At 62.8% G+C, this 13,753-nt stretch overlaps 1 protein-coding gene across 1 annotated transcript in view; it reads right to left on the bottom strand.

Moving 5' to 3' along the window:
- PLCG1 (phospholipase C gamma 1) overlaps positions 1–13,753 on the bottom strand; it is a 33,688-nt gene that overhangs the window by 7,387 nt on the left and 12,548 nt on the right. The window contains exons 3-20 of the mRNA XM_065922001.1: positions 7,379–7,531; positions 7,203–7,296; positions 7,015–7,062; positions 4,817–4,901; positions 4,641–4,724; positions 4,399–4,433; positions 4,097–4,169; positions 3,898–3,999; positions 3,679–3,797; positions 3,513–3,598; positions 3,297–3,417; positions 2,505–2,673; positions 2,279–2,401; positions 2,101–2,202; positions 1,828–2,015; positions 1,434–1,634; positions 1,024–1,143; positions 752–932 (exon numbers count right to left, since the gene is read on the bottom strand). Coding sequence (XP_065778073.1) covers positions 752–932; positions 1,024–1,143; positions 1,434–1,634; positions 1,828–2,015; positions 2,101–2,202; positions 2,279–2,401; positions 2,505–2,673; positions 3,297–3,417; positions 3,513–3,598; positions 3,679–3,797; positions 3,898–3,999; positions 4,097–4,169; positions 4,399–4,433; positions 4,641–4,724; positions 4,817–4,901; positions 7,015–7,062; positions 7,203–7,296; positions 7,379–7,531 — 2,084 coding nt within the window. The remainder of the gene's footprint in view (positions 1–751; positions 933–1,023; positions 1,144–1,433; positions 1,635–1,827; positions 2,016–2,100; positions 2,203–2,278; positions 2,402–2,504; positions 2,674–3,296; positions 3,418–3,512; positions 3,599–3,678; positions 3,798–3,897; positions 4,000–4,096; positions 4,170–4,398; positions 4,434–4,640; positions 4,725–4,816; positions 4,902–7,014; positions 7,063–7,202; positions 7,297–7,378; positions 7,532–13,753) is intronic.

Here is a 13,753-nt window from a genome sequence, read left to right as displayed (position 1 = left end):
CCAGAGGTGAAAGCAGCTGCTGGCTTCCACGTCCCTTCCTCACCAGGCTGCCTATCCACCCCTTTCACACACCTGGTCCGCCAGGGTCCCCAACCTCAGGGGTCTAGACCGCCCCTCCTCTCTCCTCTTATCTTGACCACCCAGTCCACGACTCTGAGGTCATGCTGCTCCTGAAGCCGCCTCCACCCCACCTCCTCTCAGGCTCCAGCCCCCAGCGGGCAACCCTCGCCCTGGCCACCTGGGCCCACTAAGGACGAGAGTCTCGAGTGGCCATTCTGCCGGGGCCCCGCTGCGGCTGTGATCCTTACCCAGGGCCCACGTGGCCCCCGCACCACAGCCTGCCTTCACGCTGGCTTCCCCGGCGGCTCTGCCCTTCTCAAACACATCTCTGTAGCCTGTGAGCCCCTGCCTTGCCCTCAACCCCGGGTGGGCCCCCTCCCTGCATGAACTCTGGGACCTCCCTACCGCACCCCACCCTCCAGCCCACAGGGATGGTTCTGCTGAAACCCGTTCCCCCACTCCTCACCCACCAGACTGTCCCCACCTCACAGACACACACACAGGCCCTCCCTTGGGGACGCCTCCCTGGCTGTCTGCTGGGCTGACAGGCCCCCCAGCAGCAGGCGGGCCGCTCTGTCCCTTGCATCCACCCCGGGACTGCTGGGTGCTGGTCTGCCCTGCAGTCAGCCTGGCAGTTCCGGGAGGGCCCGCAGGTCTCTGGCACCCTGCCTCCCACGCCCTAGGCGCTCACAGCCGTGCCGATCTTCTCCAAAGCTTCCTCGTTGATGGGGTAGCGCAGCTTCATCTTGCGGTAGAGAGGGTGCTTCTCATAGTAGCTGACGAGGTCGACGAGGCTGTCAAACTCCGAGTTCCCCAGCATCACGGTCTGGCCCTCCTGCTGGACGCGGCAGTGCTTGATCTTGCCCTCAGCCCTTGACAGGGACAGAGGAGCCACACGCGGTCAGTGGGCCGGCGCCAGGGATGCCCCGCAGCACCTCCAGCTCCCCAGGGCAGCCCCCTCACCGGAAGGAGATGGCGTAGGAGTTGGGCTCGTTCCGTTTCCGCACCAGGAAGGCCCCGTCCCGGGGCACACGCATCAGCATGTGCTCGGCCTGCGCCCTGGTCAGGCTGGCGTGGTACCACCTGTGGATGGACAGTCTGAGTCAGCCCCGCCCTGCGCCGCCCCGGGCCCGTCTCTCAGCCCCAGGTCCATGCCTCCATCCCGCCCCAGGTCCCAGCCCCTGCCCCACCCCAGATCCGTGCTCCCATCCCACCCCACATCCATGCCCCCGGCCCGCCCGCACCCCAGCCGCACCCCCACCCCGGCCCAGGTCTGCGCCCCTGCCGCACCCCCATCCTGCCCCAGGTCCATGCCAACGGCCCAGGTCCGCGCCTCCATCCCGCCCCAGGCCGCGCCCCGGCCCGCCCCTCACTCCTTGCTCTCGTGCGCGTTGGTCTGCGGCACCGGCTCTGACAGGCGCATCTCAAATTCGTTGCAGCGCAGGGGCACCTGCTGGTAGTGCGTGATGAGGTCATAGAGGGAGTCGAAGACCAGGTTGTCCGTCAGGAAGAACTTGGGGGTGCCCGCGTCCTGCCGGGAGTGGATCCGGCAGTGCTGGACTTTGCCGTTCCGCCTGAGGGGGCAAGGAGGCCGTGAGCGGCAGGCAGGCGGGACGGCACCCACACGCCACCCACTGGAGGGCGCCAGGCCTCCGGGAGGCGGCGCCGGAAGGAAGGCTCGGGCGGGGGCGGCCGCGTGCCTGCGTGTGCACACGTGCCTGCGTGTGCCCGGGACCCACGCAGCCCCTGGTGGTGCCGGGGGGTTACCAGAAGGAGAGCGTGTAGTCGCCCACGAAGGTCTCGCTCTCGCGCACGAGGAAGGAGCCGTCGGGGGCCCCGGTCTCGATGCAGTACTCGGTGAGCAGGCGCTCGGCGATGTGCCGCCCGTCCCGGCCGGCCCCGAGCTTCCCGTGGAACCACTTCTCGTTGGAGTGCAGCTCTGTGCTGCCGCTGGCCTGCAAGGCGGAGGGCGACCGCAGAGACGCTCGGCGACCTGGACCCCGGCCCCCGGCCCAGCCCCGGCCGTGGGCCAGCCCTCACCTCCTTGGGCTCCTCCTCGTCCTCGTTGCCCTGGTCGCTGCTGGTCTCCTCCGAGTAGTAGATCTTGCTGCTGGTCAGGACGAAGTAGTGGGGGTACCACTCCTGGAAGAGACGGGCGGGGGCCTGAGACAGGGCCCTCCGCGCGGCCGCCCCCGGCCCAGCCCGGCCCAGCGCTCACGTGGTTCACGGGGTCTTCCAGGTAGAGGATGCCATTCTTTATGGAGTTGCTGATGTCGTTCTCAGAGTACATCACCGAGGTAGGCACCTCCTCGTAGGCACTGCCCTCAGCCAACTTCTTGTGCTGTGGGCGGTAGGCCTCAACTGGCATCCCAGGCCCCCACCTCGTCCCCCAAGCCTGGACCCACCACTGAAGCGGAGGCGTGCCCCGCCCCCCCAGACCCCACCTTGATAAGGATCTTCCTCTTGAGCTGGTTGGGGGAAGGCAGCCCATCGGCTGCGATGTCCACGGGCTTGGTGAGGAGTGTGTCCCCGAGCACCTTCTTGAAGTACTGGGCCATGTTCCTCTGCTGAGCAATGCTGCAGTGGTCCTCAATGGACAGGATGACCGGGTACCTGCATGGCAGGGGAACAGCGTGTAACACAGGAGACCCCGTGATTCCCAGGGGTCATGGCTCAGACCCTCCCAGAGTGAGGTGTCAGGGGCCTAGGGCCCAAGGTCCGCTCTAGAGGGGAGCTACCCCAGAGAAGAGGTGGAACTTATGGGTGCAGCAGAAACCCAGGCCAACTGGGACTACCACAGACACGCGTTTCCAGAGTTGGTCCCTTCATGGAGCTGCCCCAGGTCAGGAGTGGTGATGAACAGCCTCCAAATTTAGCTACTGGGGGCCCCTGGTGATCCTCTCAGTGGGGTGGGAGAGGCTAGTGACCACGGTTTGGGGAAACAATAGGAACTGCAGAGTAGAGCACAGACGATTCTCTGAGTTGTGATAGGAAGGGGCTGGCAGGACAACAGCCTCGCAGGCCCAGGCCTACAGAACTGGTCTCTGAAGATGAAGAGCTTGAGAGTGTTCCACAGACTGAGGGCCCCCGGAGCAGGCGGGTGGGCCAAGGGGGCAAGAAGTGAGCAGCTCGGGCAGCAAGGGCTCCAGCAGCTGGCAGGAGGCAGAAGGCAGGGCCAGGGGCTGGGGGCTCTCACAGGGACCCAGGAGAGGCGGGGCTCAGCCCGGGCCACTCACTCTGAGGCCACAAAGGCATGCTCCTTGATGGTGTGCAGGACGTCCGAGAACTTGATCTTGGTGGTCAGAGTGTGTCCATGGTAAATGACCGGCATCCCATCCGGGCCGTCCCAGCAGTCCACTAGGGAGCAAGGTGACAACAGTCAAGTGGGCAGGCTCCACCCCCCATCTCCCCGCCTGCCTCGCCCCGCACCCCCAACCCAGGGTCCCACGCACACTCGATGCAGCGGCAGCCCATCCGCAGGCAGCGAGCGTAGGCTTCCAGGGAGGACTCGCTGGAGAACTGGTCCCCGGTCAGGTACCTGGACGGGGAGATGGGGGGCGGGGTGTCAGGCAAGTCCCACCTGCCAGAGTCAGGCCAGGGGCCAAGGGCGCCACTCACGTGTTGTGCGAGGAGGAGATCCAGTAGTGGGACAGGGGGTTGTTCATGGTGTCGGGACACACGGCGTCTAGCTGCGAGTTCCATATGCTGTTCTCCTTGGAGAACAGGAAGGTGACGAACTGCCCGGGAACAAATGTGGAGAGAAGATGAGCCCCTGCCTTGCACCACAGCACCAGCTGGTGCAGGAGGGGGTCAGTCCAGGCGGGGGACACTGCGGACCTCGTCCAGGAAGAAGTAAGGCTCCTCAATCTCTCGCAAGGGGTCTCGGAGGAAGCTGAGCATGAACTCCTGTACCTGGAGCCGGTCCACCGCCCACAGCTCCTGATGGGGTGGGAGATGGGGCATGTGAGAGGCCTCCAGCCGCTGGCGAGCCCAGACCCCCAGAAAGCATCCCGGCCCAAGCCCGGCCCAGTCCTACCCCCTGGTACTCGAGGAGGAACTGCTGGAACTCAGGAAGGGACACCCGGCAGAGCTCCGGCCGCTCCCCCGCCCTGCAGGACAGAAGGGAAGTGCCTGGCGGCCAGCTGGCTAGCATGGCCCACGGACAATGGGGGCCCCTCGGAAGGCGGCGCCCAGCTCCGGGCCTGCACAGCTGCCCAGGACGGTCCAGGGGGGCCCCCCACCCCCACGCTCCTCGGTCTCCCTCCTGCCCGGGGAGTCAACCAGGGGAGGGACGGGGGGGCCCTGGGGAGAAGCCCACCTCCCCACTTCAGACCAAACCTCAGGGCGCTGGCTTCCAGGAAGGGAAGGTCCATCTGCAAGAGACAGAACCGGGTCAGCGCAAGAACCCGGGGAGGCCCGGTGGGCAAGGGGCTCTCAGGAAGAAAGGCTGGGGCAACGCAGAGGGGCAGGCCTCACAGGGAGAAGACCGGACCCATGGCACCCGCCGCCCCCAAGCAGGGCAGGGCCAAGGCGAGCGGGGTAGGGGCAGGGGCGCGGGGCGGGGCGGGGGGCTCATGCACCGTCTTCTGGGCGCTGTACATGAGGCTACGGTACAGCTGCGCGAACTGCCCGTAGGTGATGTCGCTGGGGCGCTGCTCCAGGTCCTAGAGACAGAGCGGGACCGCCAGTCAGGGCCCACCAGGGCGGGGGGCGGCCGCGCTCCCTGCCCGCCTGCAGCCAGCCCGCAGGCCCTCACCGTCAGCCGCTCCCGGAGGAAGCGCATGTTGGGGACCCGGTAGTTGACCTGGGACAGCATGTTCTTCAGGTCCTTGGCTGATATCCTGAGGAGACAGGGACACCGCCAGCAGCCTCAGCCCCACCTCTCATGACCTCTGACCTGCAGGCCGAGTTCACCTGGGGCTGGGCAGGTAAATAGCACCACTCTGGGCCCTGCAGCCCTGACGGTGAGCCTGGCCCAGAGCCGGGGTGACCGAGGGAAGGCCCTTCCTCTCTACGGCCTCCAGGCACAGAGGGTGGCAGCCCCTGCTGTGGCCCCCCGGGCCCCCTTCAGCCTCACTCTCAAACCCCGGTGCCCTCACGGGCAGGCAGCTCACAGGACTCCCCGCCCACTGCCCGGAGAGTCGGCGCCTCCTCAGGGAGGAGAGGAAAGACCCGTCTTAGCCAAGTACCAGTGCTGGCGACAAGGCACGGTCCCAGGACCTCACACAAGTGCCCTGCCTTCCGAGGCAGCCTGAGGATGGGGCAGAGGACCACGCTCGGCCAGGCAACAGAAAGAAAAAGACGGGGACGGGGAGGCCTTCTCTCCTAGGAGGGGGCAACACGGAGGGGAAGGCGGGCACGTCTCCTCTGGCCCCGGCAGTCCTGCTCTCTTCCGGCCAGCGCTTGCCTGGCCTCGATCACCCAGGAGGGGGCAGGCAGGGCCCTCCCGGGGCGGGTTAGGAAACCTGCCTCACCTAGCCTTCCTTCTGTGGACTCCTTGCCACCAGCATCTCACGCAGGTTGAAACCACTCCCCCCAAAACACCCGTCTGCCCTGCTTCCTCTCCAGCAGATGCCCCTTCTCTGCTCCTCCTCACAGCAGTGCTCTGAAGGAGCCACCCAGGCTCCGCTCACTCCCGGGATCCCGTGTCCATTCCTCCACCGTCAGCCTCGAGGTCGCCGATAGCTCTTGGTCGTCCCCACGTGACAGGCATGGCACAGCTGACCAGCCCCTCCTCTCTGAGCTTCCAGGGCTCTGCCTCCTCCGGTTTTCCTCTTTCCTCAGCTCCTCACCGCCCCAGGCCCCAGTGGACAAGCAGCCCAGGCTGGGATCGGCCACCAGCCCTCTCGTCTTTCCTTGCTATGTTTGCCTGCAGGCGCCTCTAGCCTCCCCAACCCCCTAGGTGCTGTGCTCCCTGGGTCCCATCTCTGGCCAGCATTGTCCCTGAGCTCATTCTACCCACCTGCCTGCTCAACGCTTCTGCCCAACCATCTACGGGCATCTCGGGACTCACCCCCTCAAATGTGTCTCTCTCATAGTCTTCCCTATCTCGGTCAAGGGCAACCCACCTTTCTAGATGCTTAAACCAAAAAGCTTAATATAAACCTCAACTCTCCTTCACACTCCAGAACTGATGTGTTAGCAAATTCCATTGAGCTCTATCTTCAAAAATATGGCCCCGCCGAAATCCAACCCCTTCCTAACACCCCACCCTGACCTAGCCATTATCTTTACTGGGAGCGTCGGAGCCGCTTCCCCATAAGTGAGCTCTCCACCCGCCCGACGCCCTGTGCAATTGACCTCAGGTCACATCACACTTCTCTTCAAAACCTTCTGTGGTGCCCGCCTCTCCCCCCGCGAGCAGTCCTCCTCATCCACCGCCTGGCCTTTGACCCACATCTCTGTAGCCCCTCTGGCTGTCACACCATGGCCTTTGGAGACGTGAGCTCCAAAAGGAAAAGGCAAGTGAAGGCACTCAATCGTGTCCGACTCTTTGTAACCCCATGGACTGTAGCCTACCAGACTCCTCCATCCGTGGGACTTTCCAGGCAATAAGATACTGGCGCGGGTTGCCATTTCCTTCTCCAGGAGATCTTCCCTACCCAGGGATTGAACCCAGGTCTCCCGCATTGTAGGCAGATGCTTTACCGTCTGAGCCACCAGGGAAGGTCCTGTGTGAGCTCCAAGGCACCCCCCAAACACACTACAGCACACCCAGAGCTGGTTCTGCACTCCCGCCTCTGCCCACAGCAGCGGTGCATCTGGTTGATCGTCGCTGGCCTCCCCACCAGCTGGCACAGGCCGTCGGACAGCTGACTGCAGGAAGCGCCTGTACCAGACGGCCTGCCCACCCCTGGCCATGCATGAGGCAGGTCCTGCGGTTCTCGAAGCGGGGCCACTGTTCTGGTCGCCCCAACCCACCCTGCCGGGATAGGGCCCCAGCTCAGCACCCACCGGTCCTCACGGTTCCGGTCCACTGAGTAGAACTGCTTCCGCAGCCACCTGGTGGGAGAGGAGCCTGAAGTGAGACCAGGCCTGGGGAGGAGACCGGCAGGCAGGCTTGGGCGCAGAGGCCCGGGAGTCCCTGCCCTGCTCCCGAGGGCCCGGCGCCCCAACCTCACCCATCAGGAGGGGGTTCTCACCTCTCAATCTGCAGGGGTGTGGCTGCCTGCAACGTGTCCTCCATCAACCAAGTCAGGCCCTTGATCCACATGTTCACTTCGTCCTCAGATGTGGCTGTGAGCAGGGGATAAAGAGCTGAGCCTGGGGCTGGGCTGCGCCCCCCAACCTCCCACCTCCTCCAGCCCCTCAGCTCCACCTTGGAGGCTCAGGGTCTTCAGGCGAAATTCCATTCCGTACAGGATGACGAAGCAGTGGGACTGGTCCGGTCGAAAAGCAGGATCCTCTTGGTAGCGATCGAAGTCCCGTGAGGTCTTCCCTGGGCGGATCTCCTTGATTTCTCGAATGTCAACTGGGAGGGCAGGAAGAGGCCAAGGTCAGGCTCAGGCCTCCCAAGGTAAGCAGGGCTGCCTGGGTTCCCCGCTGGTTCCCACACCTTCCTCAGAGAGGACCACCGAAAGAGACGGCCCCTCGGGGGCAGAGTCAAGACCACTCAGACCCACTGGGGGAGGGAAGAGAGCTGCGCTGTCTCAGGGCAGAGCTCTGCTAAAAGCTGGGGGTCTGGGGGAACAAGGAGCTCTGTGCTCTGCACGCTCCCTCCCTGACAACATAGGGTCACTCTGACCTGGAGAAAGCCGGACTCGAGAAAGAAAAATAGGGACCCACAACTGAAAGTCTGAGGACCATTTCCTGACACAAAAGTGCACCAACTGAATGGTGAAGTCCCAAGGTTCAGGCTGGGGAGGGGCAGGCCCACATGGGTCCCAGAGTCCAAGGCGGGGAGCAGGCGCTGGGCCAGCAGACCTGGTGCAGCCCCAATGACCACCCCCTAAACATCCCCGAGCAAGTCCCAGCAGAGCAGGGCTGCCACGGACGGCTCCCACCCTGGCCGCGCAGCTCAGACCAGGGAAGCACCGGGTCAGAGCAGCAGACAAACTGCCTCAGCCACTAACTCAGACCACGCCGAGGGACTCATTTAACTTCTCTCCATCTGGGTTTTACCACCTGTAGAGCAAATAGCTTGTGACTTAATTCCTCCAGAAGAGACCTGCGTGGACTCGGGGGTGGGCCTGCCAGGACTAGACTCCCAGCTCCAGCTCACCTTAGCTGTGTGACCTCGGCAGAGGAACAACCACTCTGACCCCACTGTGTCCCCGTGAAGGCAGGTGACGGTAGGCGGCACCGGGAGGGGTTGCTGAGCTCGGGTCCAACAGCCCGGAGCGCCCCACCCTGGAGGTGGCACATGGTGGGCGCTCAAGCCTCCCTCCAGCTCCCTGACGGGTCTTGGGGGTCTGCGGTTGGAGCAGGTGCACAGAATGTGACCCCAGGCCTGGGGAGGGCACAGCTGCACAGTCCCCAGGCTGGGACCGTACACAGAGGACAGCCTTTCCAGGCCAGATGAAGACATAGATTCAGGGAGGTCAAAAGAGGGGAGCCTGGCGTAGCCGCCAGAAATGACTGAGCGCTCCCTTGGCTCCGGAGCCTCTTCAGAGGCTCTCGACCCAGACTGGCCCGGAAGACCTGGAGCCAGGAGCGGTGCCAGCACGCTGCTGGGCCCGTCTCCCCCACGAGCCCTCCTGGCCCAAGCACACGCCACCCAGTCCCTCTAGCCACAGCCGTGCCCCATCTACCCCCTCACCTCAGACAGCGGCATCACTCTGGCCCCATGCCCAGCCCCCTGCCGAAGCACTGCTGGCCCTACCTGGCCCTGCTCCATGCCCTCAGCAGCCTCAGGGCCTGGTCCTCCAGCCGGAAGTCCCTGCTTTCCTGCCGGCCCTCCAGTTCTCACCACCCAGCCATCCTTCCCGAGCCCCCAAGTCTGTGTAGGACATTGTTCTGGTCCCCCCAAGGTGGCTCACGAGGGAGAACCCACTCCTTCTTCGGCCTTCAGGGCCTCTGTGATGGGGTTCAGTGCCCTACCACTCGCCCATCTTCTCTGCTCCATCACAGCGCAGCTGGGCTGGGGCCAAGAACAGTCATGTTTCCTGTCCATCACTTTACCTTGGTCCCCAGCCAGGGACGGTCTGCCTCCCAGACCCCATTCTCTGCCACCAGCGATCCAATCTGGAAACACCCCCCGCAGTAACCGCTAAGGGCGCTTCTGTGTGTTCTTCATCTTTCCCGGGGCCGGCAAGGCCATCCAGAGCTTGCTGAACGACTGAACACGTGGAAACGCAGGCACCCCGACGGGGGGAGGGGCAGCAAAACACGGGAGTGGAGCCCTTCAAACGAAGAGTTACGCTCAGGTGAAAGCAGGGGGGCAGGGAGGGAGACTGAGTCACAGGCCTGAGGCGACAGGGTTCCCAGGATGGGAGGAAGAGCTGAACGCGGGAAATGCCCAGATCAGAAACTAAAGACTAACCACAAACCCTGCCCTTTGAAACAGAAACCAGCGTGCCTTTCCGGCGCAGGGCTGCCGCCATGCCCTCCCACACCTCACACAGCCTCACACACACAACTCACACAGGCCAACAAGGCCTCGTGGCCCACAGTCTGGGCCCCTCTGCGCAGCTGCCCACCAGTCACGAGAGGCAGTTAGTCCACGACGTGGCTCCTGCCCAGCGAGCAACCACAGGGTCAGTCTGAAGCCTGCAGCCGGGCCGCCGCCACAGTGCCCCACACGGGCACACGACACGCTGCCAGTTGCTCCTGGGTGACCCTGCAGCGGCCCTGTGCCCCAGGACACATCCACTGTGACGGACAGACAGCAGACGAGGCTCCGCCCGAGACGGGACCAGGCAGGCACAGAGCGGCCCCAGGCCAGGCACTCGACTCTCCCGGGCTCCTGATGCCCACGCCGGCCCCGAGCACTTCCCCGCTCTGGAGCTGTCGGCCTGGGCCCAATGCCCTTCAAGTCCATCGAGCCAACCGCAGGCTGGAGGGACGAGACACTGGGGGAGAGGCTCTACCAGGTTCTTTTAAAAGCTGCATCCTGTGTGACCTCCGGCCTCACCCCCCACCCCCACCCTCCGCCTCACCCCTGCCCTCTGCCTCCCAGAATAAATACGGCAGGGTCCTCTTCCTGAGAGCCAGGGACGGCCATCAAGCCCGGGGGTGGGGGGTGTGACTCCCTGGGACATGCATGGCGTCTGCCCTAGTTTCAGGGAGGGGATAGGAGCCCCCTCCCCCCCAGACAATCTGGATAAGACCTGAAGCGGGACAGGAGGGCAGGGAGATCCTCCCAGGGCTTGGGAGCTGGGGGAAGGGAGGGCGGGTTGGAGGGGCAAGAGACCCAGGACCCAGCACTCATCCCCTCACACAACCTCGGAGAACAACATTCAAGGGATGTGGGGAGAAGAAAGGCTGGCCATGCCGGGAGGTCCCGGCCAGGCTGGAGATGGGGACTCTCTCTGAGGACAAGGGCAGGCTCCCACACCCAGGGCCTGAAGCCAGGCTGGGCTGGCGTCCGGCAGGAGGGAGGGCGGCTTTCGTTTATGACAAAGGCCCACCCCCGAGAGGGGCCTGGAGCTTCACCGGCACAACCCAGCCACCTCGGCCCGTCAGAAGCCACGGCGAGCTCGCTCCTCTCAGGACCAGCTGTCTGAGGCCCACGCAGAGGCTCCCAGGCTTCAGGAACAGCGTGGGCCTCACCATTCCAAGCAAGGCCATGGTAGACAGTGTCAAGATTAGCTGCCTGGGTAGGGAGTGGGGCTCGGTCCCTGGCATTTAACCGCCCACAAACTCTCATGAAGAAATAAGACCAGCCCTCCTCAAGAGGCTCTGGGTGAACAGGGGACCATCTGCGCCTGGGCCAAGGACTTGCCTCACATGCCAGGCCTGAGGGCTGATGACCCCCTCACAGGTCAGGCCACCTCCCCCGACTCCTTCAGCGAGCCTGCCCTGACCACCCTCTCTGAAGGCTGCCTGGCTCAGCAGAGGAGAACCACACAGTGTGCGTTCGAGCTGTGTGGCCCTGGGCAGTCCGACGCTCTTCTGGCCTCGGTTTCCTCTGGTAAACTGGGGATTCCTCCCACCTCACAGGGTTGCACCAGGGCCCTGCCAGGAGCCACCAGTCCCAGGAAGTCTGACGCCTCCCTCCTGTGCACCTAGGGTCACCGACACGGGCCCACGTGAGCCAGCGGCAGGGGAGACAATGGCAGCCACTGCCAGCGCTTTTCTGGGGGCGAACCCGAACCTGGGCAGGGTGAAGCTGGCCCACCACTGCCTGGGCCCAAGGAACAGAATCCAACTGCCATTTCCCCAGCTCCAAATGCAATCTCACAGGGATGGGGCACCGTACGGGAAGACTGGGACTCGTGGAGCCTCCGAGTTCGCATCCGGGCACACGTTCTAAGCCAGAGAAGGCCCACCTGGCCCGTTGCAGCCACAGCCCCATGCCGCCCCCACTGTGCCTATGGCGAGGGACCAGGACAGGACACTAACAGGTCTGAAATCACAAAGGCCGAGTTTCAAATCCTGTTTCCAAGCATACGGCTCGGGCCTTGAGCAAGTCTGCCTCTTCTTGGGTGGCTTGGGGATAAACTGAAGGCCTCAGTGAGGGGTGGGCCTGCCGCCGTAAACCCTTCACATGCAGACAGAGAACTACACAGACAGGAAGACGAGTTTGCTAGAAAGGGACATGAGGACATACTGAAAACTAAACCCCCAAATGATGAAGATCTGGTAAAGAAAACCACCACCACAAAACAAAAACGGAAATTTCTGGACATGAAAGATGCATTCGCTGAAATATTTCTAAGAGCATTTTCCCTTTAAAAAGTACATAAGTAAATTGGTAGAAACTGCAAAAGAAACTAACTGTATAAAGATGAATGCAGGACGTCCCTGGTGGTCAAGTGGTTAGGAAGTCACCTGCCAATGCGGGGGACACTGGTTCAATTGCTGGTCTGGGAAGACATGGCATGGAGCAACGAGCCCGCATGCTCTGCACCTGGAGAAACTGCTGCTCATCACAACCAGAGAACGTCCGAGCGGCAACGAAGACCCAGCACGGCCAATGAATAAATAATACCAATTTTTTAAAATGCACGTGAATATGTTTTACAACTTAAAATAACAGTCATGATAAATATGAAATTTTTTTTTTTTTTTTTTTTTAACCTAGAAAACTTGAGAGGGGGAGCATTACCGGGACAGGTCCCTTCCCCTGGGGTTGGCACTGCCCCTGCCTGTGGGCTGTGGATGCTCAGCCCCACAGGGCACCCGAGGAAGCTGTGCAAGGCCCAGCAGCATCCCTCAAAAGGGCCCAAGTCTGGTCAAGCTCATGAGACCCAGAGACCCCCATCCCACTTCAGCTCCGAGCACTCCTCCTACCTCTGAGCCCCTGCACGTGCCAGGCCCAACTTTTCACCTAAGGCTCCATCATGCCTGGTCCAGAGACATACTTGGTGCTCCCCTATTCTAGTCTCACTGTCTGGTGCCTCCGTGGTGTCAAGGTCACTGATCTGTGAGTTTCACAAGAAAAAGACCACACTTGCCTACTTCCAGGTCCCTAGGGAGGCCTCAAAATGCTGACCGAGTGCTTAAAAGTGGGAATGGACATGAGAGTTAGACAGCAGAGCTAATTATCTAAGAGGCCACAGATGCTCAAAGATGGTATCAGGGATGACTTCCTGGAAGAGGTGGTGCACTGGGGTACTAAAGGCTGAGACGCTACAACAAATATGCAAGCGCAGTGATCAGCGAGGTGACCAGGCAGACAGGAGCAGCAGCAGCCCCAGCGGGGGCAGGAGACTGCCCCTGGGGGCCAGAGCAATCTGCAAACACTGGGAGGCTCCTGTACAAAGGTTCCTGCTGTGGGAACCCTGGGAAGCTGGTGGGAACCCTGGGAAGCTGATGGCGCTTTGGGGAGAACAAAAGAGAAAAGGCAGGGCTCCCTGAGCACCATGCCCTCCTTGGCTCCATGCCAAGGCCGCCAGGAGATTGAAAAAAGCGGGTCCCAGGCGCCAGGAGAGTTGCACAGATCTTCCCAGAAATGACCTGTCATCGCTCACGCCTTCTCCACATACACAGCCGGGTCGTTCCCAGCCCCCACCCCACAAGTCACTGGCCTCCTGCACCCCCCTCCAAAGAACAACACACCGAGGCCTGGGGGGGGGGGGGGGGCGCAAACAGAGTTGAGCTCTGCTCCCCAGAGGACGAAAGGGGAGTGCCCTGCCAGCCAGCCGATTCCTGGCTGGGCACCTCTGCTGCCAACCCCAGGGCGCCTGGACCAGCCAGCCGTGTACAGCTCACAGCGTCACGGCTCAGGAAAAGGACCGAGATGGCCAAAGACAAGATAACCTGGGCACAGGTGGGACAGGAATCTGCTGGACCGCGCCGCTGCCTGCTGCCCGAGGACCAGGAGTGAGCGTCCTCACCCTGCCCCCGACCCCACCCCCACTTTCCCAGCAGAAGTCAGGAGCAGCTCCCAGGGAGAAAGGTGAGAGCCGGGGGCTGAGTAGCTTTCAGCCTCTATTTCACAGAGGACGAGGATCCAGACTCACAGGTCAGGCAGCAAAGAGAAGGTAAGGCTGGGCTTTATCCCCTTTCCTTTCTGGTAAAGCAGCACCTCCAATCAGACAGCAGGGAGAAGGGACTAGACCCCTCCCAGAACACAACAGGGAAGCCCAGT

This window comes from Muntiacus reevesi, chromosome 2, assembly GCF_963930625.1.
Source record: "Muntiacus reevesi chromosome 2, mMunRee1.1, whole genome shotgun sequence".
NCBI classification, from domain to species: Eukaryota; Metazoa; Chordata; class Mammalia; order Artiodactyla; family Cervidae; genus Muntiacus; species Muntiacus reevesi.
This window is presented reverse-complemented; position numbering and strand designations above follow the sequence as displayed.